The following is a 26,049-nucleotide window of genomic DNA, read 5'->3' as shown; positions in this document are numbered from 1 at the left end:
CCAAACATCAAGCCAGAAGGTGCTGCACAGCATGTGCCCCTTCTGCTTGGTCCCGCCGTTCCGCTTGGGCTTCCCAATGATGCCGACCGTGTACAGTGTCGGGAGTGAGTGGCATATCCAAGTTGTTGGTCTTTTCCCAATCAGGCCAAAGCCGTGGCCCCTGGGCCCTGGTATCGGCTTATAGGATGGTGCACTTCTTCTTGTTCTTGGTCGCCGACTGCTGGGGACGGGGGCTGAGGACGGCGCTGGGGCAGGTTAGGACAGTCATGCAGGGAGCACATGGGAACATACCGAATAGCTTCGTCAAAGACACTCTTCAGGTTGCGCTGTGTGAGGGCGGAGCACTCGAGGTACTTCTGCGCCTTGATCTCTTTTGCGACCATGACGGCCTGCTCGTACTGGATGGGCGCCATCTTCTTCTGCCTCAACGACTCCTTGGTCGCCTCATCGTCCCTCAGATCGAGCTTGGTGCCGACGAGGATGATGGGAACGCCGGGCGCGTGGTGATCTATCTCAGGGTACCACTGGCAGGGGGTTAGCGGGTGCGCACGCGGCGTGGCGGGCGGCTTGGTACCTTTGCCTTGACGTTGTCAAACGACGGGGGGCTGACGATGGAGAAGCAGATGAGGAACACGTCCGTCTGGGGGTACGAGAGCGGGCGCAGTCGGTCGTAGTCCTCCTGGCCGGCCGTGTCCCACAGCCCCAGGCTTATGGGCTTCCCGTCGACCATGACATTTGCCGAGTAGTTGTCGAAGCTGGGCGAGTTAGCTCACGCGTGGTGCAGCGAGGGGCGGGCGTACACGGTGGGGATGTACTCGCCCGGGAAGGCGTTGGTCGTGTACGAGATGAGGAGACATGTCTGCGCGGTTAGCAGGCTGCGCGGCTGTCGCGGGGGCGGCGAGGCTCACCTTGCCTACAGCGCCGTCGCCGGTCACGACGCACTTGAGCGATTGCGTCGCGGGAGCAGCCATGGTGCGCGAGGTGTCGCCCGGGGAGCGTGGCTTTGGCGGACCCGGTTCGGCGGAGCAACGGGGCGGCGAGGGTGGAGCGGATCGAGTCGGGCGCAGGGCAGGGCAGGGCAGGCAGGCAGGCAGGCAGGCAGGCAGGCAGGCAGGCAGGGCAGGGCAGGGCAGGGCACGATGCAGATGCAGCGAGGCGGCGCGTGGGAGGTAGAGGACGCACCGGCGAGACTGCGCAGCACGATGCGGGTAGCAGGTAGCTTCTGTGAAGGCGCGGGAGCTATCTGCAGCGTAGGGGGGCGTTTTATCGCTTGGCAGGCGGCGGGTCACGAAGCGAGCTGGAGCTGGAGCGACCAAGCTCGACGAGCGCGTACCCTCTTGAAACCCTTGTGCAACACGCTGCTCACGCCTGCCATCCGCCGTGCTAGCTAGCTACGGGCTCGTGCTACGCCTACATGCTTCAATACCACACAAACAGTCCCTCGCCGCCTTGCCTGTCCTCGCCCACCAGCTGCTTGCACACCACCAGCCTGACCACGGCCTCGTGCAACTCTCTCATGTCGAGAATGCCGCGCTTCTTCCCGTCAATGTACGACACGTCCACCACGACTCGTTTCAAGTTGGCCGTCGACAAGGCTCCCTCTTGCAAGAGCGCTATCAACCGATCCGGTGTCCCAACCCCGTAGTCGATTCTGCTCTTGCTCAAATGCGCGACCTGGTCTGCGAGCTTCAGGTGCTTTGCAAACAGTTTGGCTACGCTGGGCTTCTCGACTCCCTGGGTAGGTAGCCCAGACTTGAGACATCGGCAGACGTCTGCCGCTCGCATCCCAGAGCCCGTCACTACAAGCGTGTGGGGAGCGCCGGGCGGCTTGCATGGCGTCGCCTCCAGCGTCCCTGCCTGCTTCTTGAGAAAGGCAGGCAGCTTGTCTGTAGTTCGCGGCTCCGTCCAGCTGCTACTGTCCTGCACCGTCCGCGCTGCTTGACGTCAGCATTTCACGATCTGTCTCGGGCGCTCAAACACTCACCAGAAATCCACAAGTCCTCGAGCTCGACACTGCTCAAATCCTTCCCGTAAAGCCGTGTTCGTGCGTTGACATAGTCGGCAACAAGCTGACCATCCATGCGCTCGAAAGCGTGATTGACTCCCAGCCCTTGGTCCAGATCGTCTTCAGAAATCGCCTTTGCTTTCTGCTTCTTCTTCTCTTTGCGTTTGGCCTTCTTGGCTGCTTTTTTGCCGTCCTTGCTGGCTTCGGGCTCGGCTTGCCGTTTCCTTTTCTTCGACGACGCGTCAAGATCGAACTGGGCTTCCATCAGGGGCACGCCTCCCTCTGATTCCGAGTCGGACATGGTGAGACTAGTGTTTTGTGTGACGGAGCGACACCTGAGTTTGCGACGGAAAAAGTTGCAGCGCATCGAGCTTCAGCTGCTATCGATAAGCGGCTAGCGCAGATGCACGCCGGGGAAGTCGCGTTACCTTGGTAAGCGACGCGTTTCCCTGACGCCCATCAACACCCGCCTGGGCACCCACCTCGCCCCTCGCATGCCTCTCTTGCCATGGCCGAGTCTGCGCGCAAAACGCAGCGCCTTCCCCCGCGGCGCGACTTGCAGCCGACACCCGACAACGACGCGTCCATGGAGCCCACGACACCCTTCCACCAGGCCACTAGTGTGGGCCCTACTCCAGCGAGCAGACGGACGCCAGCTCTTCGCACACCAGCATCGGGCGCGACACCGCGGGGCGGACCCGCAGCTCGCCCTCTTCCTTCGCGCAGGATTGCACCCACTACTCCCCACGCGATACGAGCCCTGAGAGAGCGAGCCAATGCGGCAAGGACGCCAGGAAACACCCGGAGACGAAGCGGCCGCGTACAGAGGGAGACACCGCGGGACATACTGCGCCATCTTAGCAGAGGTACGGCTCTTGCAGCCGCCATCTCTCACCTAGCTAACTGTCCATGCAGCCCTCGCTCGTGAACCGCGCCCGGCCCAGCCCTCCCCACAAGCCCTACCTCGGCGAACGCGCCATTCCGCCCTCGACCTTCCAGACGTCGAAGACGGCCCTGCCATGCCTGCGCCCCGTCTTTCAATGCCCCTGGAGAACATGTACGACGACGACGATAGTTTCCACAGTGCCCCACCACGGCAGTCTCTCCTACCAGACCTACCAGACGACGTCGATGGCGGGACCGTACAATCGCTCGAGTTTGGACGGCGAGCCATCAGTGAGGATCCACGCTTCATGTTCACGGGAAGGCAGAGTGAGCGATTCGGCGACCTAAGCGAGCTCGGGGCGGTCCAGGAGGAGTACGAGGTCGATGGCACCTTCATCAACACGCGCGCAGATGGCCTCTTTGATCCTGCAATCGACGAAGCTCTAGATGGAGACGAAACCACAGTACAAGCACTGACCGGGCGAAGAGACGCAAGGCCGAGTGAGGAGGATTTGGGCGTATTTGGAGAGGCAGAGGACGATTTAGAAGAGCCTACCTTCCGCTTCATGATACCGGAGCGCATGCGTGTGCCAGCCCAAGAAGACGTACAAGCATTTCAAGACGAGCGGGAAGAAGACGAACAAGAGCCGGATGACGAGCTTCTGCACCAGTCCGATGATTACGACTCACTCAATAGCGACGACAAGGACGGAATAGCTGCTGCTTTCGACGGCAAAGACCAAACAGTAACCGCCGGCATGTTAGGTTGGGCATCAGATCCCCCTGCAGACAACGACGCCGAACTAGTCGCCTATCGAGAAGAAGAATCTGCAATTGATCGAAGCCTGCAGGCCAAGTCGCCCAAGCAAACACATGTAGCCCAGATGAAGAGTGTTCGCAAACCGAAAGAATACATGGTATCCGAACACGGTATCGGCTTCCCCTCGTTTCCAGCCGCGCCTGTCAAGAAGCTCACTTTGAGCTTCTTGAAGTCGCAGGGAGGCAAGACCCAACTCAATACGGAAACACTCGACGCACTCGTACGCACGACCAACGACTTCTTCGAGCAGATTAGCATAGATCTCGCAGCATATGCACAGCACGGTGGACGAACGACGATTGAAGAAAGCGATGTCATCGCGCTTATGAAGAGGTATGCTGCTCTACTCGACTCTGTTTGGCGTACATGGCGTGCAGACTTATAGCAGACATATACGTTCGGTACACTGACTTTCAAGCAGGACTCGCAAGACCACCGGTACCTGTACCTCGTTTTCTCTGGCGCAAAGGATGCTTCCTAGGGAGTTACTTCAGCAGCTGCGTATGGAGCGTCCGGCCAAGTTGAAGAGATATAAACGGAAACGATTGAATGCTGTCCGTGAGGAAGACGAAGATGACGACTGAAAAGGCACGGTAATGTCTCACGACCAATCAACGCTGTGGCGTACTCTCCGTTGGGTGCCCGACATGGGCTTCTTGACGACCATCCAAAACATGACTGAGGTCGCGAAACTGAGCGCGTACCTACTTGGAGTTAGATGATTGCTTGCAGGAAAAGAGCGAGGCGGCGAACCGTACCATGTGAAGATGTACTGCGTGTGGTTGTTTCGTAGGTTCACGGTGGGCGCCCTACCAATCGGTACGCCCTTGGGTTCACGTTCATAATTTGTGAGCAAATCAGGCGCTGTGTCATAGTTAGATACCCCAATCACATCATCGAAAAAAGATAGATTACTTACTCATCGTCTCCTCCACCCACACAGCCTGACTCCCGCTATACTCGGCCATCTCCTCGACACTGGGAAAGAACCACTTTCCCTTTTCCGGCTCGTTTTTCGGCGTAAACATGTTGCCCTTGGGCGGTATCCTCAACAAGCCCTCAATCGTAACCTCACCCTCAGGCAACGCCCCATTCTTCTTGCGAAACCACTGCGGCGCAGCGTCCTTCTTGATCCACCCCCTACACGCCAATATCTTATGCACATTGCCGCGCGCATCCCGCCGTTCGAGCGGCGTAACAACCGTGTACCCCTCTTCGCCATCCAAAATCCGCGGCCCAATCAACATTTCCTGATCATGTCTCAACACGCCCCTCGCATAGACCCTGCGATAGTCAAAATCCTGAATTGCAGCCGGGTCGATTCGCAGCGGAAGTTCGAGAGGCGGGAAGGTCAATCTATCTTCAAAGCGGGCGACTAATTCGGTTTTCCAGCCCAGACGCTGCACTTGCCAGCATCCTAGTATGAAGGCTGTGACGGGGATTATCGCGAGGATGATTAGGCCGGGCCCATGTTGTTTTCCTACTCGCGCCATCTTCGCCGGCCGGTCGAGAATCGAGACGAAACTTGGGTCCAGGCCGGGGCCGCCGCCCACTCGGCGACTTTGTGAGCGGAGGAAGAGGATGCGTGTGTGCGGACATTGGGGTCGCGTGGGTGGGGGACGGGCGTGGGCGGTGCGGAAGAATGCCGATGCGGGCTGTGAGTAGTATCGCCGGAAAAGATTGAGGAATGGATTTGGTTTCGACATGGCGGGTGGTTGGGTGGATGGAAAGTTGGGAGTAGCTCAGTCGTGTCGGATATGCGAGCTGCGAGCTACCCGGCTGCTAGACGCCGATGCGGTATGGTTCCCGCGTCTTAGCACCCGCCAACCTAAGCCTGGCTCTGGGCTGATCTCGACCTCCCATCGCACTGCTCCTCTTACATCACTCTTTTTTCACTCCCATCCATGCAAGACTGCAACATCATGGCGGATGCACAGGACCCACCAATGGATCGAGCAGAGATGGCTGCGAGGCGGAATAAAGATGCGCTTCTTGATGTTTTGGATACTCGACTTGAACACTATTTGCATACACTGCATGAATATCACGACATTATGCAGCAGCTTTCCGCAGAGCTATCCTCGGTAAGCAATGTTTACGTTTGGTTAATGGCACGTGGTGTTGATGCCAACAAGGGTTACATGTCGCTTGCTCAAGCAAACTTTTACAATTCGTCCTCTGCGATCCGTTACGGACAGGACTGCTATGACGAACGTATGCAGAGTGTACGCAAGGTGTGAGTTCTACAGTTTCCTTCGAGATTTCATAGCTACCAGGGGTGCTACAACGATCCTCTGGAATGTCTATCTACCTTATGTGCTCTGTTGACAGACCACAGCCATGTCTCCGAACACGGATGTACCAAGAAGAACGATCGACCCCATTTTTCCATCAAATCTTCCGCTACCACTCGCCAGGACGCGAGCCTTGACAACCACATGAGATCAACAGAACAAGCGAACGAAATCCAAGGACCGGGCCTCCCTTCCACAGGTTCAGAAGCTAGAGAAGGAGAAACAGGCCCTACTTCCGATTTGGATGACGAGCCCGCCCAAGGATCAAGGGACAACCAAGAAGAAACCGGATCTGTCGGAAAGCCTACAGATCCTCTCAGATGGTTTGGTATCCTTGTTCCGCCCGCACTACGTACTGCGCAATCTACATTTGTAGGTGCAGTCGAAGGTCCAATCCCCCAATTAGCCACCGTTGTGAGAGATCTACGGGCCCAAGAGATCGAAATTGGGAGGGTGAGGAAGCAGATTAAAAAAATGTAGAGACGAGTCAGGTGCTGCTTGTGGGGATATTAGGGAAAATCGCGCATGAGCACTGGGTTGCGCGCATTCGATATCGTGACTCGGGTTGGCTGCAGATTGTTGCGCGTACTTCAGACTAATCAGTAGCATTACGCGTTGTCGCAACTCTATATTTACTCTCGGCACTGGTTTATGCCGACTGGAGACAAGAGTAGCTCTGGATGGGCGTATAATATGCGATGATTCACCTCCGCTGTATTGGTGGTCAGCCGGAGTAGCATAATAATTTGGTCGTTTTATTCCCATGTGTGCTGGAAGGGGAAGGCCCACTAGACTTGGGACGATTTCTTTCTCGATCATGAAAACTTTGCCAGATCAAGATAGTGGCGCGAGCTGTGCCACCTTTGTTGCTTGTAAAGCAATCATTCATATTGCCAAATTCACGGATATTGCCGGAGAGGGTTACATCAAGGTAGTAGCCATGAGCCTAGTGCTACATGCATCCACATCGTATGGGTTTCAACATTGGTGTAGTATGAACCTCGCCCTATATACAGTCGCACGCTCACCTAGATATCCGCGTTCCTCAACCCTCGTTTGAACCTATCCAACGCCCTAGCTTTCGTTTCTTTCCAGTCCACATGCGGTTTTGGATAACCCAGCTTTTCGAACTCGCTCTTTGACAACCTCGCGTAAGGAGCAAATACCGCCTTTCCCTTGACATCTTTGAGCTCTGGGATCCATTTACGGATATAATCACCATCGGGATCGTTCTTCTCAGCCTGAGAGACGGGGTTGAAGACGGTGTAAGAAGGCTCCCAGCCTTGGGTATTGTTGGAAAGGTCCCAGTCAATCAGAGTTTCGGCAAAGTAGCGTTCGCCGCGGCGGTAGTCGAGCAGGAGGTTGCAGTAGAGATAGGAGGACACGTTCATACGTAAGCGATTATGCATGTATGCCTCGGCTTTGAGCTGCCGCATCCCAGAATCGACAAAGGGTTCGCCTGTTTTGCCTTCATACCATTTCTCCCAGCCTGCTTGGTCGTCTTCCCACTCTACTGCGTCGAATTTGAGATTCTGTGGGAGGTTCATGGAGGTGTGTGGCGTAGTCATGGTTGTCTGTCTGTAGAGTTCTCTGAAAACAATCTCGCGGACCCAGCCGTAGACGCCATTGGATGCCTTGGCTTCGGTAAAATCGGTACTGCCGCGATTGTAATCTACAACTTTCTGCAGTGCTTCGCGTACGGAGAACATGCCCGCACTAAAGTAGGCAGACATGCGTGACGTGCTATTTGCGGCAGGATTTGAGCGTGTAGCGGCGTAGTGGTCAATTTGCTTTAGGAACGCATCCATTCGTTTTGCTGCTGCATCGTGACCGACAGGCCACAGCTTCCGTATCCTCTTTTTGTCTTCTTCCGACTCGAATTGCTTGTCTTTTGCAGGCTGGGGTACGACTGTATCGAAGAGGCTTTTTAGCTCCTTCTTCGCAGAGGGGGGATTCGCGGTAGGTGGAGGGTTAGTGTCAAGCAATTCCGGCTCGTCTTTCAGCCTCTCGAGCCACGCTTTGAAGAAGGGTGTAAAGACTTTCATGGGTGTCCCAGCACCTGTAAGCATTGTGCCAGGCTCGACAACGGTCTGGTCATGATACAATGAGACTTGAATACCATCTCCAGCTGTTTGGCAGAGTTTCAAATCCCTCCGCATCTCATCAATCTCGTACTCCAAGTTGCCAAACACGTGTGAAATCTCCCACTTTTGCATCCAATCCACTGCTGTCTGTACAATCTTCTTCCTATCCTCGCACTCTAGAAAGACTAGTGGTATGTTCAACTCCTTGAGCTCTTTCTGCATGATGCGCAATCCCTCGCACATGAAATCGACCCTTGCGGGGCTAGTCCCATGCCACGACTCGTCTGCAGCGCAATTGACGTAAAAACATACGAGAGGCTTGCTCGCACTTTGGGCAAGCTCGGAAGCATGATACAGCGCGGTGTTGTCTTGAATGCGGAGATCTTTTGGACGAAACCAATGCGCTACCTTTGTCACAACCTTGATTTCCTCTTGTGCACCGAGGGCTTCTTGAACTTGATCGTAGGGAAGATTATCATCTACTCGTTTCGCGCGTTTGAGAGTCGTATGCCCGAGTTCGGAGCGTTCGTATGATGTTCTTTTGGACATGTTCGTATGGGTCTGGGATTTGTTCGGCTGTGCGGGCTTTTTTGGCGGTGCTCTACTTTGGAAAAGAGTCGCGTGTTGAAACGCGCGGATCGGTAGTCGTACTTTGACACTAACACATCTATATTGAGCAGCTGCCGGCCTAGGTAGAGTTTGCAATAAGAAGACGCGTTCGAAGGAAGGCATTGAACATGCGCTCTGCGCTTAGGCGTACCTTTGTACCTGATCATCGATAAACCTTAGACTAAGGGTTCAGAGTGGTGACGTCGGCGGACCACCCAACCACACCAACTAGAGCCGATCAAGACGTTACCCTGATGGACACCTGGCGTCGAACACCAATCGAAGGCATGCCTATCGGCGTTTCAGATACAAGATCTGGAGAGATCCTTGGTTCCCGCTGCATTTCGCGATCTGTCGCCGCTTCCTGGGATTTTGGTGCTTTGCATAGGGCTGCATTCGATTCAGGGTTCCAGGCGACGACGGTGGATGTGAGCACGCGACAAACTACGTTGCTAGTGCGAGGTGTTAATGCGACCGACATAATTCCGCTCTAACGCGCAGACAAGGAGTTGCATAATTTCCATGTTGGAGTTTTGTTGGTCTGACAGATTGACCGCAGCCGAATCATGCCAGCCGGGCACGGTGCCTAGTTGCTGACACGTGATGCGAGTCTTTCGGACTGCGATCAAGCTCTCTTCCTTGAGCTCGTCGGCACCATATCCGTCGACGAGCTAGGCTAGCAAAGCTTTGTCGTGTTGTGTCGCTGGCCCTCACTACGATGGCGAATGGAATTGCCCCGTCCGGAGCACACCGTAGGCATCGAAATCCCAGCCGCTCGCAATACCCCATCGCCAAGGGAAAATCTACGGGGATACCAATTTTGGTTTCCACGAGAGAACCATTGAATAGCGAATCAGATCATAGCTGTGCGGAACGTGACGCCAAGATGTACCAAGCCACGCCAAGTCCTCATCCTCCAGCCTTCCATTAACTGGCAGAAACGTGCATGTCTTTCCCAATGAGGCAGCTCGTTAAGATTCTCGATGATGACAGTGGCTCGCGGCGCGGACCAGGCCAGCGGAATGGGGACTGGGCCCAGGTAGCCGGAGTCTTCCTCTCGAGCAGTAAGAGCGCTGTGTTATCGCACGAGGGACGGGAAAAGGCACTTAATGCACCTTGTACTGCAGAGGAAGGCATGCCTCGGGTATGAAATGTGGACGCTAGTAGCTAGATACGCGGGACATAGTCTGATTCGTCTTGATACATGTATGCAGGTCCGGGAAGCTCTGTGAGCTTATAAAGGTTGGAGCAACAGCTTCCCAGAATGTCGGTTCATCGCACTTTTGAGAGTCTTGCCCACTTACTAATCTCTCAATCGCGTTCGTTATGAAGTGTACATGCTCAGCTGTCGTGGCTGCAGCCCTTTTGGTCGGGTCTGTCTCCGCGCAGACATTCCGCCGTCTGGGAGCTTGCCCAACGCTCGGTTGCGTGTTCCCTCCTGACCAGTAAGCATGCAGATTGAACGAGCTCAGAGAGCTCAATTGCTGATACACAACTCAGGGCCGACTTTCTTGCGGGCCAGTACTTCGACATCCGTCTAGAAGTTCACCAGCCAAGGAACGGATCCGAGTTCATCGGTCTACCTCTGGATGAGCAGTTTACCTTCACTCTTGGAAAGAAGGGCGAGGAAGCGAAGCTAGTAACAGAGTTTTTCAACCTCGAAGAACCCAAATTGGAGAAGTGGAACTTCACATGGTACGAAGACCTCTTCGCACGCGACGCTCTGAGGCCCTCCCTCGTCAACGTTGCGGCTAAAGCCTACCGCCGCATCGCTCTTTACGAACCTGGCGAGTACACTGCTACCCTCAACTATAACAATGGAAGCAAGACGGAAGCTACTTGGCTCGTTCGCGACCTGGCTGAGGAGCGCAAGGCCAAGAACATCATTCTCTTCATCGGTGACGGGATGACCACAAACATGATCACAGCTGCTCGTTTGATAGGCCATAAGCAGGTCAACGGCAAATACCAATCTCTCATGGCCATGGACAAATTCCCTGTCGTTGGCCACCAGATGACCCACTCGATCGATAGCTTCATCACCGACTCCGCTAACTCTGCTGCTGCGCTCAACACTGGTCACAAGTCAACAGTCAACTGTTTGAACGTTTATGCGGTACGTGTCTTCCATCTCGTTGCGCACTTGTATACATCATCATTTTACTAACAAACAGTATAGGACAGTAGCAAGGATCCTTTTGACGACCCGAAAGTCGAGAGCATTGCTGAGATCTTTCATCGTCTTACCGGAGGTCACGTAGGAATAGTATCGACAGCATACATTGCGGATGCTACCCCCGCTGCCTTGGTATCACACACCCGTCTCCGTAGCCAGTATGGAGCTATCGTTGATACCTACCTCAATGGTGTCCAGAACTACACTTGGACAAACGTTCCTCTCGATGTCATTTTCGGTGGTGGCGCCGAGCAGTTCTACCCGTCTGAACTTGGAGGTGTCACGTATCAGGACAAGAACTACTATGATGAGTTTGCCGCGCAGGACTATCAGATCATTCAGAACCGCACTGCTCTGCTCTCTGCCAGCAACGAGGAAAAGGCTCTCGGTATCTTCACCACCTCCAATATGGCCAAGTGGCTCGACCGCAATGTCTACCGTGACAACCTCAACCAATCGCTTTCCCCTACTGGAGATGAGACACCCGCTCTTGATCAGCCGGGTCTCAAAGAGATGACCCTCAAGGCCATTGACATCCTCGAAACTCGCTCAGGCGACAAAGGATGGTTCCTTATGTCAGAAGCCGCCAGCATTGACAAGATGATGCACGCTCTCGACTATGATCGCGCACTCGGTGAACTTCTCGAACTCGACGACACGGTGAAGGCCACTATTGACCACCTCAACTCCACCAACTGCCTCAAAGAGACTCTGATCCTTGTCACTGCCGACCACGGCCATGGCTTCGATGTCATGGGCTCCGTTGACACCCACTATCTAGCTGCTCAAAACGTCGATCGCAAGAAACGGAATGCAATTGGGACGTACGAGCAATCTGGCGAATCCCAATACATCAACACCGGCAATCTGACGTACACGTAAGTTGGAACTATACGAAATGCACGTAAGACATACACTGACATCATACTTTCTCAGAGATTCTAACTTCCCGTCGAATTGGGATCCACGCTACACGCTCTTCCAAGGCCTGATGGCAGATCCCGATCGCCGGGAGAATTGGTCTGTCCGCAAAAATGGTCCCCGCGAGCCCGCCGTCGAAATCGAAGAAGATAGCAACGACAACTACGCTAACCCCGAGGATGGCGAGGGCGGTATCTTGCTCAATGGTACGCTGCCTGTCGAGAACGACCAAGGTGTGCATTCGTTGACGGATGTGCCTGTCTATGCCATGGGCCCATGCCAGGAGCTCTTCCAGGGGACATACAACAGCATTGATATCTTCTACAACATGGCGACTTGCTTTGGCCTAGGAAGAGGCAAGCCTAGTACTGAAGAGTAGAGCGTCTTTCTAGATGGGTGTTGAAGAGAGAGGGGCTCAGGCCTCATGACGACGTGGACGATGATCATGTTGTGGTAGTACTAAAATCACGTCTACTCTAGAGTAGCTGTAATGAATTCTTGGTGATGATATTACTTCGTGCAACATTTGAGTTGTCCTTGGTTCGAGCATAAAGTGTGTTCACACAACTTCATCGCAGGAAAAAGCTACCACGGAAAGTGATGTGAAAAAGTCTTTAGTTGCTTGTCGCAATTGCCATAGTTATCAGAATTTGATCATTCATTAGGTTTTACGTATTGGGGTGGAACATGAACAGACGGACGCTGCCTGAAAGCGTCACAGTGTTGTTATGTAACCAATATCCTGAGAAGGTCTTTGGTTTTGGTTGTCACTAGATAAGCCACTGTGGAGCCAAATGCTATCACAGTTCATGGCAACAGCACCCTAACAACGCAGTTCCTGAATGTTACGGCCAACCAAGCAGATTGCCTCGCGCCTACTAAGGTTTCCACGGGTATCGGTAGCGTCCATCAGTTCCGTAACGAACGTAAGGCTCGACTTCACTTGGACGAAATCATTAGCACCACTTGATAAGAATCTATCCTCACACCGAGAGCAGTGTATTCTCACAACTCCCGCCTATTCTTGGCCAGTTCAGCTTGTTGGCGTAGGTTCGGCGCCGTGGTGCTAGCCTCGCCGCTTTGAACGCCCTGCTCCATATCGGCAGCCCACAACGCAGCGCCAACGGTGTTTGTGAAGGAAAAGAAGATTCCGGCAATCGGGACGAGTTCGAGGAGGACAGCTGGGATGCCGAAACTATGCAAGGTTAGTGGTCTGAATATGACTACACGTAGACGGACCGACCTAGCATATGCGGCCTTGCGCTCGTCAATGAAGCGCTCCTTCTCCTGCTTCTTCATCTGCTTGAGTTGGAAGTAGCGGGCATGTGCGGTGGGACCAAACTTGCGTCCTTGGAGGATGACGAATAGTACGGTGCCCACGACTGGGATGAAGTTGAGCGGAAGGTACATGAAGTATCGGATGATGGCGCTGGGGGCGAATTTCGCGAAAGGCTTCGAGACGAGCTTGCCCAATTTTGCGACGGGGTCGCTCCCTGACTTTACCTGGCGCTCTTTGGAAACCAATGTGGTCTGGTTACGGCTGACCAAGGTTGAATCAAAGGTATCAATAAGCGCTTCGTCAATGAGGAAGTTCTTGCTGAGAACCGAGAAAATAGTGGACGACTCGCTGAGTACGAGTAGAACCGTGGTGAAGACTGCGAGTGGTCCGTTGAAAAGGGTGAGAAGTGCGACTTGGGGAATGTATGTGACGGCAAACATGAGCACGGTGACACCAAGACCGAGCGAGACAGTAGGGACCAGTTTCGCAGCGAGAGGCTTCCATAGAGCACGGTGTGTGAAGAAGTACGCAATGCCCTTGGGTCATGTCAGTGTTGTGCTTTGAATGCAATCCCTTAGTGTGGTCGAGAGGGCCGAAAAGCACTCCCAGACCGGCCTCTCCAGGCAAACGTCGATGCAATGTAGGTAGCAAGGATTCAGACGCGTACCTTGAAAGGGTAGAGATATGCGGCCGAGCGAACAGCTTCTGAGGCAAGCTGTCTAGCTTGGTTGAAGTCTTCCTTGGCGACTTCCTTGACCTTGTCGGGTACTCTCACTCTGGACTCTGACATGGTTGCAACGGATAGATCGGAAAGGTTAAGAAGATTAGGAAGTAGGGAAAGGCGTCTGAGTCGTGATGGAAGACAAGTGGTGTTCCCTTGCCCAGGTGTTGGTGGGGTGAAGCTATGGAATGTGGAAAACTACGTCATAATCGCGTACTTGGCCCAAGCTCCAATCCTAACAACGCGGACTCTGTCCCTGCGCCAACTACGTAGTTTGAGCAGATAACTTGTTACCGCAGGAGAGAAGAAACCCGAGAGATGGTACATGTTTATTGTATAGAATGCCAATAAGGCAAGCTGGGACGGTAGCGGATCAGTGCAAGGCACGTCATACAGTGCTGGTTTTGCGCATTTGCTTTGAGGTGCAGGGAATCCTGCGTAATTGCAATGTCAGGGCAATTTGCTGTCCCGCTGATGCTGCAATAGTTCAGAATAGTCCACCTATGGGCGATGGCTCAGGAATGCATTTCCAAGGCACAAGTTCAGGAGTGAGTCCATGCCGGATTCGCACGCTTCTAGGCCCTTGACAAAGTACCCACCGTGGCCATTGTGCCAGGTAAATGTGGCGGTGTTATCAAGATTTTACAGAAGATCTGCTACAAACACGCGTCAAGGACCAGAAATCCGATGCAAGACAGGGTAAATCAGGAATTGAAGACGTGGCTAAGCTTTCCTCTTCCCCACTTTCCATGCACCGGATCGCAAAATGACGCAGCGCCAGCCGCGTGCTAGCCCCCACCACAACCGAACCGGACATTGGCTAGCTGCATCCGTCGCGAAGCCCCTCATCGAGGGTTCAGCGCTGGAGTGGCTGATGTAATTAGCCAAATCTTGTGGCAGCGGCAGACAGGAGAGAACGCCACGGCAGGTATAAGCTGAGGGATTAGGGAAAGAATACCGACCCATGGCCGGTTGGGGCTTGCAATGGCCACGTTTGAAAACAACAGGCACATCGTGCATAACGTCCGACACGAGTTGAGCCAGGTAGTCACCAGTGGCTGTGCTAGGGGATAGAGCCAAACGCCTCGTATACTCGAAAAAGCTGCGCGGATGTGCAGCCTACGTTGGGATAAAATCAGCAATCCAGAAAGCGTAGCGTCAATGTAGGCTTCAGCGTGGTCAGCACTTCCCTCGATCAAGGTGCCAAGACCAAAGTAGGAAACAGGGATGTGAGCAGTGACTGCCCAGGTGCCGTTTGTACGACGTGTGCTGATGCAAAGGCATGACGTAGGACCATGGGTCTCTCTGACTTTGGCCCTCGCCTGTGGTGTATATATTAGACCACCAGCGCTTGCTTTTGGTGACCATCTACGCAACGACGACCACCACACCCACGCAACACTCTAAGCAACTTCATTCAAGCCCAATCAGCTATCTATACCACCTCTTATTCAAAGTTCACACCGCGATCATGTCAGGAGTGATGGACAAAGTTAAGGCCAAGGTCGACCAGGTGATGCACAAGGACAAGACCCATGGTAAGCACTTCCTGCAGACTGCCGAGGGCCTGAAGACCACCGTCAGCTACTCACACTTCTCTAGATGATCCCACCGGTCCTCACAGCTCTCATACTGCCAACACTGCCGATCCTACTGTACCTAATACTTCCAATGCTACCACTGGCACTGGGGGCTTCTCCGGTACCCACCATGGCTCTGGTGTAAGCACTGGCCTCGGTACTTCTGGTAGCCATGGCGAGCGCAACCCCGAGTACACATCTTCTACCCATGGTTCTACGGGTCTCGGGTCATCAGCCACTCATGGGAGCACTGGTCTCGGGTCCTCAACTACCCACGGCTCTACCTCTCACAATGACCCTACCGGTCCTCACGGCTCCCACACGATGAACAAGGCTGACCCCCGGGTCGACTCCGACCGTCTTGGAAACGCCGGTAACACTGCTGGCGCAGGCGGTTATGGTGCTGGACAGTATACTGAGTCCCACGGCACCCATGGTACTACTGGCAGCGGCCTCACCGGCACAGGGCTCGGCTCTTCGACTACTGGAGCTTACAGCTCAGGTAACAGCAGTGGACTGACTGGTGGTCACGGCACTGCCGATTTCAACGACCCAACTGGTCCCCACAGCTCACGCATGGCCAACCAGGCTGACCCCCGCGTCGGTGGTGTTGGTAGCACTGGAGCTGGCGCATACAACACTACTGGAACCGGTCTCACCGGCCATAGCACTACCGGTGGTCTTGGACACTCCCACAACGACCCTACCGGCCCCCACGGCTCCCACATGGCCAACTCTGCCGACCCGCGTGTTGGGGGTGTAGGTAGCACTGGCGGTCTTGGCCACTCTCACAATGACCCCACTGGTCCTCACAGCTCTCACATGGCCAACTCGGCCGACCCGCGTGTCGGAGGTGTAGGCAGTACAGGCACAGGAGCCTACGGCAGCAACGCTGGCGGCATCGGCTCAGGCAACATGGGCCAAGGAGGATACACCACAGGTGAGCACGTCAAGACCGTCCCAGGGGAGGTCGAGGGAACAGGCCGTGACAACCTCTCTCACCGCAACAACGAGAGTGGCGATCTTCCCAAGGCCCTCACCGAGCCTGTTTCCCACGCTGAGCCTCACTCTTCTCTGCAACATGACCAACACGTTTCAGGTGGCGCTCACGGCACTCATGGTACCACTGATGTTCACGGCAAGCCATCCATGATGGACAAGCTGAGTAAGTCTTCCCCATGCGGTTGAAAGTTGGATTGACGCTGACAAGACACTCTAGACCCCAAGAAGGACGCTGACCACGACGGCAAGACTGGCATCATGGACTAGATTTGTCGTCGTCTTTTTGCCATCTCACTCGTAGTGTGTTGCGAGAGCAAGTCACATGGTGGTTTTGATGGTGTGATTTGCATGAATACCCCCAAGTAGCGTAGTAGCTCAATGAATAGTAATCTCCCTGTCAATTTGGTTCTGTCGCAGTGCTCGCTCTTGATGAGCAATGTTATACTTGTCTGTTATATGCATCCATGATGCTGTTAACATAGATCTGTAATTTCGCATGTACTCGCACATGGGGTATATCCTCGTCAGTGCACTCAGATCAAGTGTATATACTCCGTGCAATGGTGTCGAAATTATAAGAAGTTTGATTAGGGGGTATCATTACTTTTTGCACAAACTTGCCAATGCATACGGCGACCACTCGCTCGCCGTATGACGGGAGTGAATTCAAATATTCAGAGGTTTCGAGATGTGTCGCACAGCCCAATGGACTCTGTGAAAACCCATGGCCATGAAATCACTTGGCTTTTCCCTTGCCCCCCTTCCTGTTTCCTTTACCACCAATCCCTTTCTTCTTGTTTTGGTTCAACGAGCCATCAAGAAGCGCGCTAAAAGTCTCACTCCGCGTCTTGGGCGCGCGATCTGGGGTCGGCACTACAGGCTCGTCTTCCTGTGAGTTTTGCGTCGAAAGCCTCTTGTTCCTCGTCCTCGTTACGCGCTCCTCTGCTCTTGAGGGTGTTGCAAGGCTGACTGTGTCCAAGTCCTGCCTGGTCTTTGTTGTCTTGTTGTCTCTCTTTGCGGGGCGACGGCGCTTTTTGGGCTGCGGTGTGCCGGTATCTGGCGCGGGTTCTTGTTGCGATTCGGCAGCTGCGTCGACGCGAGCTTTCTTGGGAGCCGGCTCTGCTTCGTCGGAGCCTTGCAGGACGTGGCTGTCCGAATAGTCCTCCTGAGCATTGAGCTCATCGACAGCCCTCTTGCTGGACGTGGCGTCAGTAGACTCGAGGGCGTTGCCGTCGGAGTCGAATTTCTTGTTGATGTTTTGAGCCTTGAGGTGGGCGCGGGCCTTCTCCTTGGCCATGCGCTCCTGCCGCTCCAAGTCGTACCTGTCGTTGCCAGCCAGGCCGTGCTTGATGAAGCGTTGGGCGGCGCCAAGGTCTAGTCGCGCTCTGCCCTCGGCGCTGCCCATGACGCCGCGGTCCTTGGTGTGCTTGATCTTGCTGTTGTACTGCTTGAGACGGGCAATTTCCTTGAAGACATGGTGTTGCGTGGCATTGACGCCCGACGCCTTGAGCACGGAGAAGAGAATAGCTTCGATGGCGTATGCGGACATGCAGTAGAACTCTGCCTTGTCGAGGAGCGGGAGAGAGGACGCGGTCGTGTGAAGAGGCGCGGCCAGCAGAGGGTCGAGCGCGGCGGTGAGCTCATCGATGTTGACTTCGAGGTCCTCGACGAGGTCGGGGAGGTCGGTCTGCGGGTCCATGGTGGTGATGGAGGTCAAGCGGTCGCATGCGCACGCCAAAGAAAAGTAGCGGGCCGAGCGCTCCGACGTGCAAGCGTCGGATCGCTCACAGCAGACAGCCTCACTCACTCGCCTCGGCCCCGAAGCCCATGGGAATCCCAAGTCGTTCAAGCTGTCGTTCTCCTCCGTTTCACCCTTTCTCCCCAGGCTCCGGCCTCGGATACCCCACGCACCATCACGATGCGCCGCCGGTAGCCATCGCCCACGCCGGCTGGCTTCCGCTCGGACGAGAGCCTTCATGACGAGCTGGCCGCCAGACGCTACAGCAGGCAGCACGGGCGCAACCAGCCACACGGCCGACTTCTATCGCAGACAGCCTGTACTCGACCGACGCATTTACATAATCGGTGTCGGCAACGTGGGCAAATTCATTGCCCACGCCCTGCGCGGCATACCCAACCCTCCTCCAGTAACGCTGGTATTCGGGGGCTGGCAAAAGTTCAACGAATGGAACGACTCGCAACGCCGCCTGGCCCTCGTCACCGACGGCCGTGTCGACACCAGAGACGGCTACGATGCCGAGCTAGCCATCCCCCGTCTTCGTTACCATGGCCACGAGGTCGGCCTGAATCCCTCCTCGCTAGACACGACCCAAGGCCCTCAGATGCTGCCTGGCGAGTCTGCTGAGCCCATCAGCTCGCTCATCGTCTGCTCCAAAGCCCCCCATGTCCTGCAGGCCATCTCCGCCGTAAAGCACCGGCTGCACAAGGACTCGGTCGTCTGCTTCCTGCACAACGGCATGGGCGTCATCGACCAAGTCAACGCGGCCGTCTTCCCGGACCCTGAGCACCGGCCACACTATATGCTCGGCATCAACTCTCATGGCATGCACGCCTCGCCACACAGTCGCTTCACTACTGTCCACGCTGGTTTCGGCACCCTCTCGCTGGGCATCCTACCCCACCAACGAGACGGCCATGCCAACGAGCCCTACACCCCCGAGTTAAGATTCTCCGCATCAAGAGATGGCAAGCCCGTCTACCCGCACCCTCCCGACAAACTCAATCCAGAGTACCCACCCCCAAGGAGCGCCAAATTCCCCTTCACGCCTAACCAACGCTATCTACTTCGCACCCTCCTCCGCACTCCAGTACTAAGCGCAGCCTCCTTCTCGCCCCCCGATCTCTTGCAAATCCAACTCGACAAGTTAGCCGTCAATTGCATCATAAACCCCCTAACCGCCCTCCTCGACGCGCGCAACGGCGCCATTCTGAACAACTACGCCTTGACCCGCACAATGCGCCTCCTCCTATCCGAGATAAGCCTCGTCATTCGCTCCCTCCCCGAACTCCAATACATTCCCAACGTGTCCCAGCGCTTCGACCCAGGCCGCCTTGAAACCGTGGTTGTGGCCGTTGCACACCGCACCAGCGACAACGTGAGCAGTATGCTAGCCGATACGCGTCAGGGTGCGCACACCGAGATTGACTATCTCAACGGCTGGATTGTGAGGCGAGGCGAGGAATTGGGTATTCGATGTGCCATGAACTATATGGTTATGCAGTTGATCAAGGGCAAGAGCATGGTGGTGCAGCATGACATGGAAGAAGAGCTTCCCCTGGTAGGGAGTAAGAAAGGGGGGAGGGCGGAGGCGGACTTGGTGATTAAGAGGGATGGCGCGGAAGCCCACAAGAAAGGCACACCGTGAGACGGCATTCGTCTTTGACGCTACGGCCAAACCTTTTGCACAGTTCGACTACACAGCGCTCCACGGGCTATCAGAATCAATACTAGATACAATCCGCAGAGCAGAATGCGCCATCAGTCGCCATGTCCATGTCCCTAGAGCGTAGATCTGCTTATATCCCGGCTTCTGATGATGCACATGTCCACCCAAGAGCCGGCAGGCATAACAGTAGAGCAATCGAAAGAATAGCAGCGTCCTTGTAATTCTCTCGATACCAAAGAAGTAAACGACAGATTGCGATTAGTAGAACTGCAGGCGATGGACATGGTCAATGTGTATATTTCTTCTCCTACTCTTCATCGTTTCTCTTTCTAGTCCTATCTTCCAAGAGCTAGTACTAGATAAAACTATAGTACATTATGTGTAAAGACACACATCCAACATGTTTAGTCAACCAGACCAATAATACTCCTGCCCACCGCAAACCCTTCCCCCAAAGCTTCTTAACCAGAACAAAAGACTACCAGAAGAACTCCCGGTATCCATCAAACTCAAGTTCCCACCATCCCGAGACGAGAACTAGCAGCGAAGATACCTCTCTTGCTATGTGTATATCCGACAGTAACGGGTCCGTAAACCTACCCCTCTAACAAGCCACTGAAGATGCTCAACAAGTAAAGAAAAACAACCAAAGCATTCGCCTCTTACTCGCCGTATACAAACGTCAACTAGGATAGTGTAAGATGATTGAATAAAAGAGTAATGGTCGTGTAAAACTCCAAGCACAGGACCGGTAAACAGCGAGTTACCCTACAAGAATCAGCCAGTTACTGCATCATGTATGGCTCAGTCGAAAGCACCAGGCATGCTCGTACCGGGCATCCTCAAACTAAGTCTACTGCCACCGGCATCCTTCTCTCTGCTCGGCAAAGCAGGTGCAGGGTTCGAAGAGGAGCGTTGACGCTGTAGGCGCGGATCCTCCAGCTTCGTCATTTCCTGTTCCTGTTCAGAGACCGCTGTTGCTTTCCTGGTATCGAGAGACTTGTTCACTTCGTCTTGGAGTTGAGCTTCAGCTTGCTGTTCAATATCCTTTTCCTCTTCCACTGTCAATGAGGGTATTGACGGGGCTGCAGTGACAGACTCATTCTGACTACCGTGGTGAGCTTCGGCTGACGATGTTTCGGCTTCCGGATTGGCGATTGTCTTGGACTCTGAGGTCAAAGCGTCGTTGTGCTTCAAAAGGACCGTCTTGCCAATGGAAATTCTCTTGACCTTATCACCGCTTTTGCTCCGAAAAGGGTCTTCATCGCTCTTCCTTGGCTCATTCGCCATCGACGCAGCAGAACCACCTGCTGTGATGTCTCGAGGCTCAAACGACATGATGCTCTCTTCACTCATCCTCTCTTCAATCTTCACATCGCTGTTCGTGAATGTGGGACTGCGTGGGCCATCTCGCAAAGGAACGAAGGAAGGAACCACACCGCCACCAACGCGAGTCCAGAACATGCGTTCGCGAAGTCGCACACTCTCTTCCCAGGACGACTTCTTCTCTTCATCCGTCTCTGCGCGCCAGTGCCCCGCTGCTACCATGCGTAGGAAACCAATGTAGTCGCACGTTGCCCGAACGCGACCCAGACACCAGTCACACAAGGGGTAGCGCTGAGAGTCTTCAGTATCGGAGGGCTTGAATCGAAATTTTCGGGCGTACTGATCACCATTCCTTGCTTCGCCACAAAGCGAGCATGGAAAGATGGGAACCCGAAATTTGGATGGAGGAGCAGGGTTCGGCTCTACGACCAGGGAACCAGAAGTGATGCTGTTCAGTACCGTGCGGCGTGCCATCCATGAGAGACCGGGGGCGATATCCAGACGCAGTGTTGGCTCTATGTCCTCGACCAGAGCACGTTTATAGAACTTCTCGTCCTTGAGGTTGGGCATACCAGCAGTGGCTACAGATTCGCGAGGTGAGTTGGTAGCCGAGGTGGGCGACTTGGAGGGCAGCGACGTGGTGGAGCTGTTGGTCAGTGATGCCAGTCCCAGCACATTCAGGCTGCTGTAGTTGCCGCTGGATGCGCGACTTGCTGGGGCAGAGGAACGGGCGCTGATCTTGAGCATGTCCTGAAACTCGTTGAAAGCGGCAAGATCGGAGCGTAGTACGGGATGGATAAGATGCGAAAAGTGGAGGGGATGATCGGGGCTGATGTCGTCGGTTCCCGGCGTGGTGGGTGTCAGGTTCATGGCCTCGAACAGCTTGCTCATCTTGTCGGCCGGAGCGATGCCTGGTGTTGACGGAGCGGTGGTTGCAGTGAGAGCGTGGCTTTCGTTGTCGTCGCCATGAGAGCTCATCCTCTCGACAACGGCCTTGAGATCGTGCAGCTGGTCCTGGAGGGAGTGTTGCAGGACGTCAGCGTCGCCCAACTGCTGCTTGAGTTGCTCGCCGCGTTTCTCCGAAGCCTCCGTCTCTTTGCGCGCAGCTGCAACCATGACGTTGGCCTCTTCGAACAGGGCAGCCGTCAGGGCCTCGACTTCGCTGTCCGTCTTGCGCTTGGCAGCTTCTGCGTGGGCTCTGCGTTTGCGCTCCTCGCGCAGCTCCGTGGACAGCTGCTTCTCCATCTTGTCGTAGACGACCTTGTCCACCAGCAGCCCCGTGGAGAGCTTGGCCTCATGGGCCTTGACCTGGGCCTCGAGGTGGGCCAGCTTCTCGCGCGCGGCGTCGAGCTCGTGTCTCGTCTGCTGCAGTGCATCGTCGAGCATGGTGGAGTGATTGATGGCGTTGATGAGCTTGGTGCTGAGGGTCGAGACTTCCTGGCTGAGGTCGGGGTGCGAGTCGGTCGAGTCGTGGCGCGACAGAGGCGGCTGTGGAGTGGCCGAGCGCGGGTCGGGGATGGTGTTGATGCCGTCGCTTTCGGACTGCGATTGCGACTGGGCGGTTTTGGCGAGCTGTGGTGTCGACATGGATCGTGTGACATGGCTCTTGGGCATGGGCGACAGAGAGCGCAGTCGCGAGGGCGTCATTGCACCTGAGCCGTGGACCCAGGGGGCCGAGTGGGCTATGAAGCTGGTGGGAGAATGGACGTTAGCGATGGCCCACGCAGCGCCTCGCTCGGCCAACGTGGACGTACGAGTACTCGGCCATGGCAGATGGCGATGCAGGCAATGTGCTATGTCGTCGCAGGCATGACAGAATCCAACCGAGCGAAACAGCACGAGGGCGCGGCCGGCCGACGGGGTGGACAAGGAGTGACGTGACGAAGAGCGTCTGACAAACACTGCGTGATGGACCTTCAAACAACGACGACGACGACGACGACGACGACGCTCGCGTCGGGCGCCTACGCTCAGATCGCCTCCCAAGCCCCCCGCGCGCGCCGCCGCCAATCACACACAGGCCATGACGCCGCCCGCGCCCGCCCTTGCCTGCTGCAGGCCTGCTTTTCTGCACCGCCACATCCAAGTGGCTGACACGGACACTGTCGCACGCTGATCCAATCCACTTTGGTCACCATGGCAAACACGCCAACCACGAGCAAGGGATACGCATACTCCATTCCACACTAGCTTACATGCTTCATCCCCAAAAGGTTGCTTGTTCAAACGCGACACAAAGAGAAAAGAAAACGACTGACATTATCGCATCGACGTCTCGCACCCCGTCATGACAAGCCGCGAGCCAGCGGTGAATTCCCCCATGTTGTCCACCATGTCTTTCCCCCCTTCGACCTTTCCGCGCTTTCTCCAGTGCTGTTGCCTGTGACGTCCACATAAAACAATGCTCTGATATCCGCCCTCTTGTGTCGCCGCCAACCATGCCAAACGCCAAGGCTAGCCACCGTCGTCGTCGTTGAATCGTCCGGGAAAGAGAGGGCCGACCGTCGTGTCCTTTGTCGTCGTGTGCGTGTAACGGTACTGGAATGGCAAGAATCAACGACAGGATTGTGTACAAATGCCAACGGCCGTCCGCAAGCCCATGGCTGAAAGGGGGTAAGGAAATCGAGATGGAGCGTGTTTCGCGTCGTTCGGCATCGGGTCTCGGGGGTGGGCTAACGATTGCCATCGTCTAACGACGCCCAAACCTGCTGTAAGAGAAGTTCGTATTGATTCTGAATGAGTGTGGTCATGGCTACTTCTAGCTTTTCTTGGTGCGAGGAGACGCTGCTCTGCCGCTGCCAAGGCTGGGGACGTACTTTTGTTTCTTCTCTGCGGGCTTGAGAATCTGCATACCCCATTAGTACCTGTTCGACGTAACCTTGTGCGCCTAGAGCTTACCTGGAAGGAACACAGCAGACTCTCGTCAACGCTCATCATCGCGCCAGCGTTGTCAAATTCACCGCAGTAGTTGGGTGCGCTGAACAGTGTTACGAGCTGGCGCTTGGAAAAGAACTCGTAACCGTCTTCGACAACTTGGTGCGCACGGCAGATGAGGTCCATGTCATGCTTTTGCAGGAAGCGCGATACTACGTCGGGCCCGAATGTGAAGCTCACACCTCGGTCATTCTCGCTCCATCCGGTAATGTCCTTGTCTGGGTCGGACCAGAGAAGGTCGCAGAGGAGACCGCAGTCGGGAATCTGTCCTTGTTAGCCTGTGCGCTTCATGGACACTGCAGTTGCAGTTGCAGTTGCAATTTGAGCCTGACTCACGTCCGTGGGTCGCATGACGCGCCTGATCTGTTCCATCGAGTTAAGGTCTGGGCTGAGACCGCCGTGCATAGTGAAGATCTTCTCGTCGATGATGGCGGCAATGGGTAGGCAGTTGAAGCAGTCGGTAAACGTCTTCCACAGCTTGATGTTGTATCTTCGTTTGCACTCGTCGTAGAAGCCGTAGATGCGGTTGATGGAGGCGCACTCGTGGTTGCCACGGAGGACGAAGAAGTTCTCGGGGTACTTGATCTTGTACGCCAGCAGAAGGCATATCGTCTCGAGAGACTGCTTGCCACGGTCGACGTAGTCGCCTAGGAAGAGGTAGTTGGCCTCTGGAGGGAAGCCACCGTACTCGAAGAGCCGCAGCAGATCATAGTACTGGCCGTGGATGTCTCCGCAAATCTGAAAGGCAAAGCAGTCAGTAGGTGCTCAGAAGCCAGATCTCGGGCTTCGCAGCACTGCGCGTTGTGACTGACCTTTATCGGTGCCTCGAGCTCGAGCAGGATAGGCTGTGAGATGAAGATTTCGCGTGCCTTGGTGCATAGATAGCGGATCTCCGTCTCGAGCAGCTGTACCTGTTTGCCAGGCCGGCTGCCACGGACCTCGAGCAGACGGTCTATGATGGAGTCCAGGTCCACCTCGTTCTCGGCCATAGCTGGGACTTGCTACTGGCACTGGTGTGGGTGGCTGAAGGTGCAAGGGAAGACCTCGCGCGGGTGGGTGGGAGAGGGCTGCGCGTAGCACTGGCGGTAATTCTCCTGCACCGGGCGTGTTAGCAGTGCCCTATGCCTTGGGGGCTCCAATGGGAATGCCGACGTACTTCTGATCTCAAAGAGTCGGCCGGATCGGGTCGTGGGTGGTCGACGCTATGGGCGGGTGGAGTATGGCTCAAAGCCCCTCAAAAGCGCCTGGCGGCAGAGCTGGGATCACGCGACGAGTGGGGCGGCTGCGATGTGCGCTGGTCAATTGTGCTTGTTGAGACGGCGATACCTGTGCGGGCTGCTGCTGCGTCGTGGGCAGGCGAGTGCGGTGCAGTGGGGGGGGGGCCGCTGAGGCGTTGTTGTGACCGGAAGCCTGTCGAGTGGGATGCTAAGAGTAACTTCACCGCCTGTAGCAAGCGGGGACGGTCTGGCTGCGAGGACACTGGGGGCGAACGGCGTGCGACTGCTCAACACAGTATACCTATGGGATCGCGCGCGAAGTGTTTGTATACGCTGATTTGTAGGCCGGGTTGGGTTGCGGTGGTGAGAGGATCGCGCCGCCCGAGTAGTAGTTTTGCAGCGTTTCAGTTAGTCCTAGGCTGGGGCTGCCTTGGCACCAGAGCGTGCTAGCCCAACACAGACGCGCGTCGGACCTGGGAGAGGTTGCAGACGTCTCGACTGCCTTGCGGAATCAACTGTAGAGGGTGCAATTATTCGCGAGTCTCTGATCTGCGCAAAGCTTCTGGCTTGGGTGTATCTACTCCTCCAGCTATTGCCGAAGCCCTTCACTCTCACCCCGTTTCCAACCCAGTCCTTGCCTGTGTTTGCCGTCTCCAATCAATGTCCCACATGAGCGCCTGCAGCACCTCACGCGTTACATACACTTTACATGTCGCAGTAGTCAACAACACATGCTGAACGTGTGCACCCTCTGCGAGGAAACTGCTATTGTATTTGTAGTCATGCGAG

The 26,049-nt window shown here is 55.3% G+C and overlaps 13 protein-coding genes across 13 annotated transcripts; 5 read left to right on the top strand and 8 right to left on the bottom strand.

Moving 5' to 3' along the window:
* Positions 1 to 178: 178 nt before the first annotated feature.
* Positions 179 to 971, bottom strand: RAC1 (Rho GTPase protein rac1; the record flags this gene model as incomplete). Its single annotated transcript, XM_051452072.1, has 5 exons — positions 179 to 245; positions 292 to 524; positions 575 to 755; positions 801 to 859; positions 909 to 971. The coding sequence occupies 5 exons, from the start codon at positions 969 to 971 to the stop codon at positions 179 to 181; spliced, it is 603 nt and encodes a 200-aa protein (XP_051296766.1).
* Positions 972 to 1,419: 448 nt separating this feature from the next.
* Positions 1,420 to 2,306, bottom strand: J4E86_011580 (uncharacterized protein; the record flags this gene model as incomplete). The annotated part of the gene is made up of 2 exons (XM_051452071.1): positions 1,420 to 1,934; positions 1,985 to 2,306. The coding sequence occupies 2 exons, from the start codon at positions 2,304 to 2,306 to the stop codon at positions 1,420 to 1,422; spliced, it is 837 nt and encodes a 278-aa protein (XP_051296765.1).
* A 207-nt stretch (positions 2,307 to 2,513) lies between these two features.
* On the top strand, positions 2,514 to 4,294 carry J4E86_011579 (uncharacterized protein; the record flags this gene model as incomplete). The annotated part of the gene is made up of 3 exons (XM_051452070.1): positions 2,514 to 2,871; positions 2,921 to 4,043; positions 4,132 to 4,294. The coding sequence occupies 3 exons, from the start codon at positions 2,514 to 2,516 to the stop codon at positions 4,292 to 4,294; spliced, it is 1,644 nt and encodes a 547-aa protein (XP_051296764.1).
* A 17-nt stretch (positions 4,295 to 4,311) lies between these two features.
* Positions 4,312 to 5,416, bottom strand: J4E86_011578 (uncharacterized protein; the record flags this gene model as incomplete). Its single annotated transcript, XM_051452069.1, has 3 exons — positions 4,312 to 4,414; positions 4,469 to 4,574; positions 4,630 to 5,416. The coding sequence occupies 3 exons, from the start codon at positions 5,414 to 5,416 to the stop codon at positions 4,312 to 4,314; spliced, it is 996 nt and encodes a 331-aa protein (XP_051296763.1).
* Positions 5,417 to 5,632: 216 nt separating this feature from the next.
* J4E86_011577 (uncharacterized protein) lies at positions 5,633 to 6,380 on the top strand (the record flags this gene model as incomplete). The annotated part of the gene is made up of 2 exons (XM_051452068.1): positions 5,633 to 5,944; positions 6,162 to 6,380. The coding sequence occupies 2 exons, from the start codon at positions 5,633 to 5,635 to the stop codon at positions 6,378 to 6,380; spliced, it is 531 nt and encodes a 176-aa protein (XP_051296762.1).
* A 652-nt stretch (positions 6,381 to 7,032) lies between these two features.
* Positions 7,033 to 8,637, bottom strand: J4E86_011576 (uncharacterized protein; the record flags this gene model as incomplete). Its single annotated transcript, XM_051452067.1, has 1 exon — positions 7,033 to 8,637. One exon carries the CDS (start codon positions 8,635 to 8,637, stop codon positions 7,033 to 7,035), a length of 1,605 nt encoding a protein of 534 aa, XP_051296761.1.
* A 1,386-nt stretch (positions 8,638 to 10,023) lies between these two features.
* Positions 10,024 to 12,173, top strand: J4E86_011575 (uncharacterized protein; the record flags this gene model as incomplete). The annotated part of the gene is made up of 4 exons (XM_051452066.1): positions 10,024 to 10,142; positions 10,198 to 10,813; positions 10,877 to 11,751; positions 11,810 to 12,173. 4 exons carry the CDS (start codon positions 10,024 to 10,026, stop codon positions 12,171 to 12,173), a joined length of 1,974 nt encoding a protein of 657 aa, XP_051296760.1.
* A 626-nt stretch (positions 12,174 to 12,799) lies between these two features.
* J4E86_011574 (uncharacterized protein) lies at positions 12,800 to 13,863 on the bottom strand (the record flags this gene model as incomplete). The annotated part of the gene is made up of 3 exons (XM_051452065.1): positions 12,800 to 12,989; positions 13,038 to 13,609; positions 13,741 to 13,863. 3 exons carry the CDS (start codon positions 13,861 to 13,863, stop codon positions 12,800 to 12,802), a joined length of 885 nt encoding a protein of 294 aa, XP_051296759.1.
* A 1,402-nt stretch (positions 13,864 to 15,265) lies between these two features.
* J4E86_011573 (uncharacterized protein) lies at positions 15,266 to 16,643 on the top strand (the record flags this gene model as incomplete). The annotated part of the gene is made up of 3 exons (XM_051452064.1): positions 15,266 to 15,332; positions 15,397 to 16,539; positions 16,594 to 16,643. 3 exons carry the CDS (start codon positions 15,266 to 15,268, stop codon positions 16,641 to 16,643), a joined length of 1,260 nt encoding a protein of 419 aa, XP_051296758.1.
* A 469-nt stretch (positions 16,644 to 17,112) lies between these two features.
* Positions 17,113 to 18,075, bottom strand: J4E86_011572 (uncharacterized protein; the record flags this gene model as incomplete). The annotated part of the gene is made up of 1 exon (XM_051452063.1): positions 17,113 to 18,075. One exon carries the CDS (start codon positions 18,073 to 18,075, stop codon positions 17,113 to 17,115), a length of 963 nt encoding a protein of 320 aa, XP_051296757.1.
* Positions 18,076 to 18,352: 277 nt separating this feature from the next.
* On the top strand, positions 18,353 to 19,762 carry J4E86_011571 (uncharacterized protein; the record flags this gene model as incomplete). The annotated part of the gene is made up of 1 exon (XM_051452062.1): positions 18,353 to 19,762. One exon carries the CDS (start codon positions 18,353 to 18,355, stop codon positions 19,760 to 19,762), a length of 1,410 nt encoding a protein of 469 aa, XP_051296756.1.
* An 825-nt stretch (positions 19,763 to 20,587) lies between these two features.
* On the bottom strand, positions 20,588 to 22,877 carry J4E86_011570 (uncharacterized protein; the record flags this gene model as incomplete). The annotated part of the gene is made up of 2 exons (XM_051452061.1): positions 20,588 to 22,799; positions 22,864 to 22,877. 2 exons carry the CDS (start codon positions 22,875 to 22,877, stop codon positions 20,588 to 20,590), a joined length of 2,226 nt encoding a protein of 741 aa, XP_051296755.1.
* Positions 22,878 to 23,867: 990 nt separating this feature from the next.
* On the bottom strand, positions 23,868 to 25,032 carry J4E86_011569 (uncharacterized protein; the record flags this gene model as incomplete). The annotated part of the gene is made up of 4 exons (XM_051452060.1): positions 23,868 to 23,954; positions 24,008 to 24,307; positions 24,380 to 24,781; positions 24,856 to 25,032. 4 exons carry the CDS (start codon positions 25,030 to 25,032, stop codon positions 23,868 to 23,870), a joined length of 966 nt encoding a protein of 321 aa, XP_051296754.1.
* Positions 25,033 to 26,049: the final 1,017 nt, after the last annotated feature.

This window comes from Alternaria arbusti (genome assembly GCF_024043155.1).
Source record: "Alternaria arbusti strain BMP 1465 chromosome Unknown scaffold_37, whole genome shotgun sequence".
Lineage (NCBI taxonomy): Eukaryota > Fungi > Ascomycota > Dothideomycetes > Pleosporales > Pleosporaceae > Alternaria > Alternaria arbusti.
The sequence above is the reverse complement of the archived record's forward strand: the minus strand, read 5'-3'. Positions and strand labels throughout refer to the sequence as shown.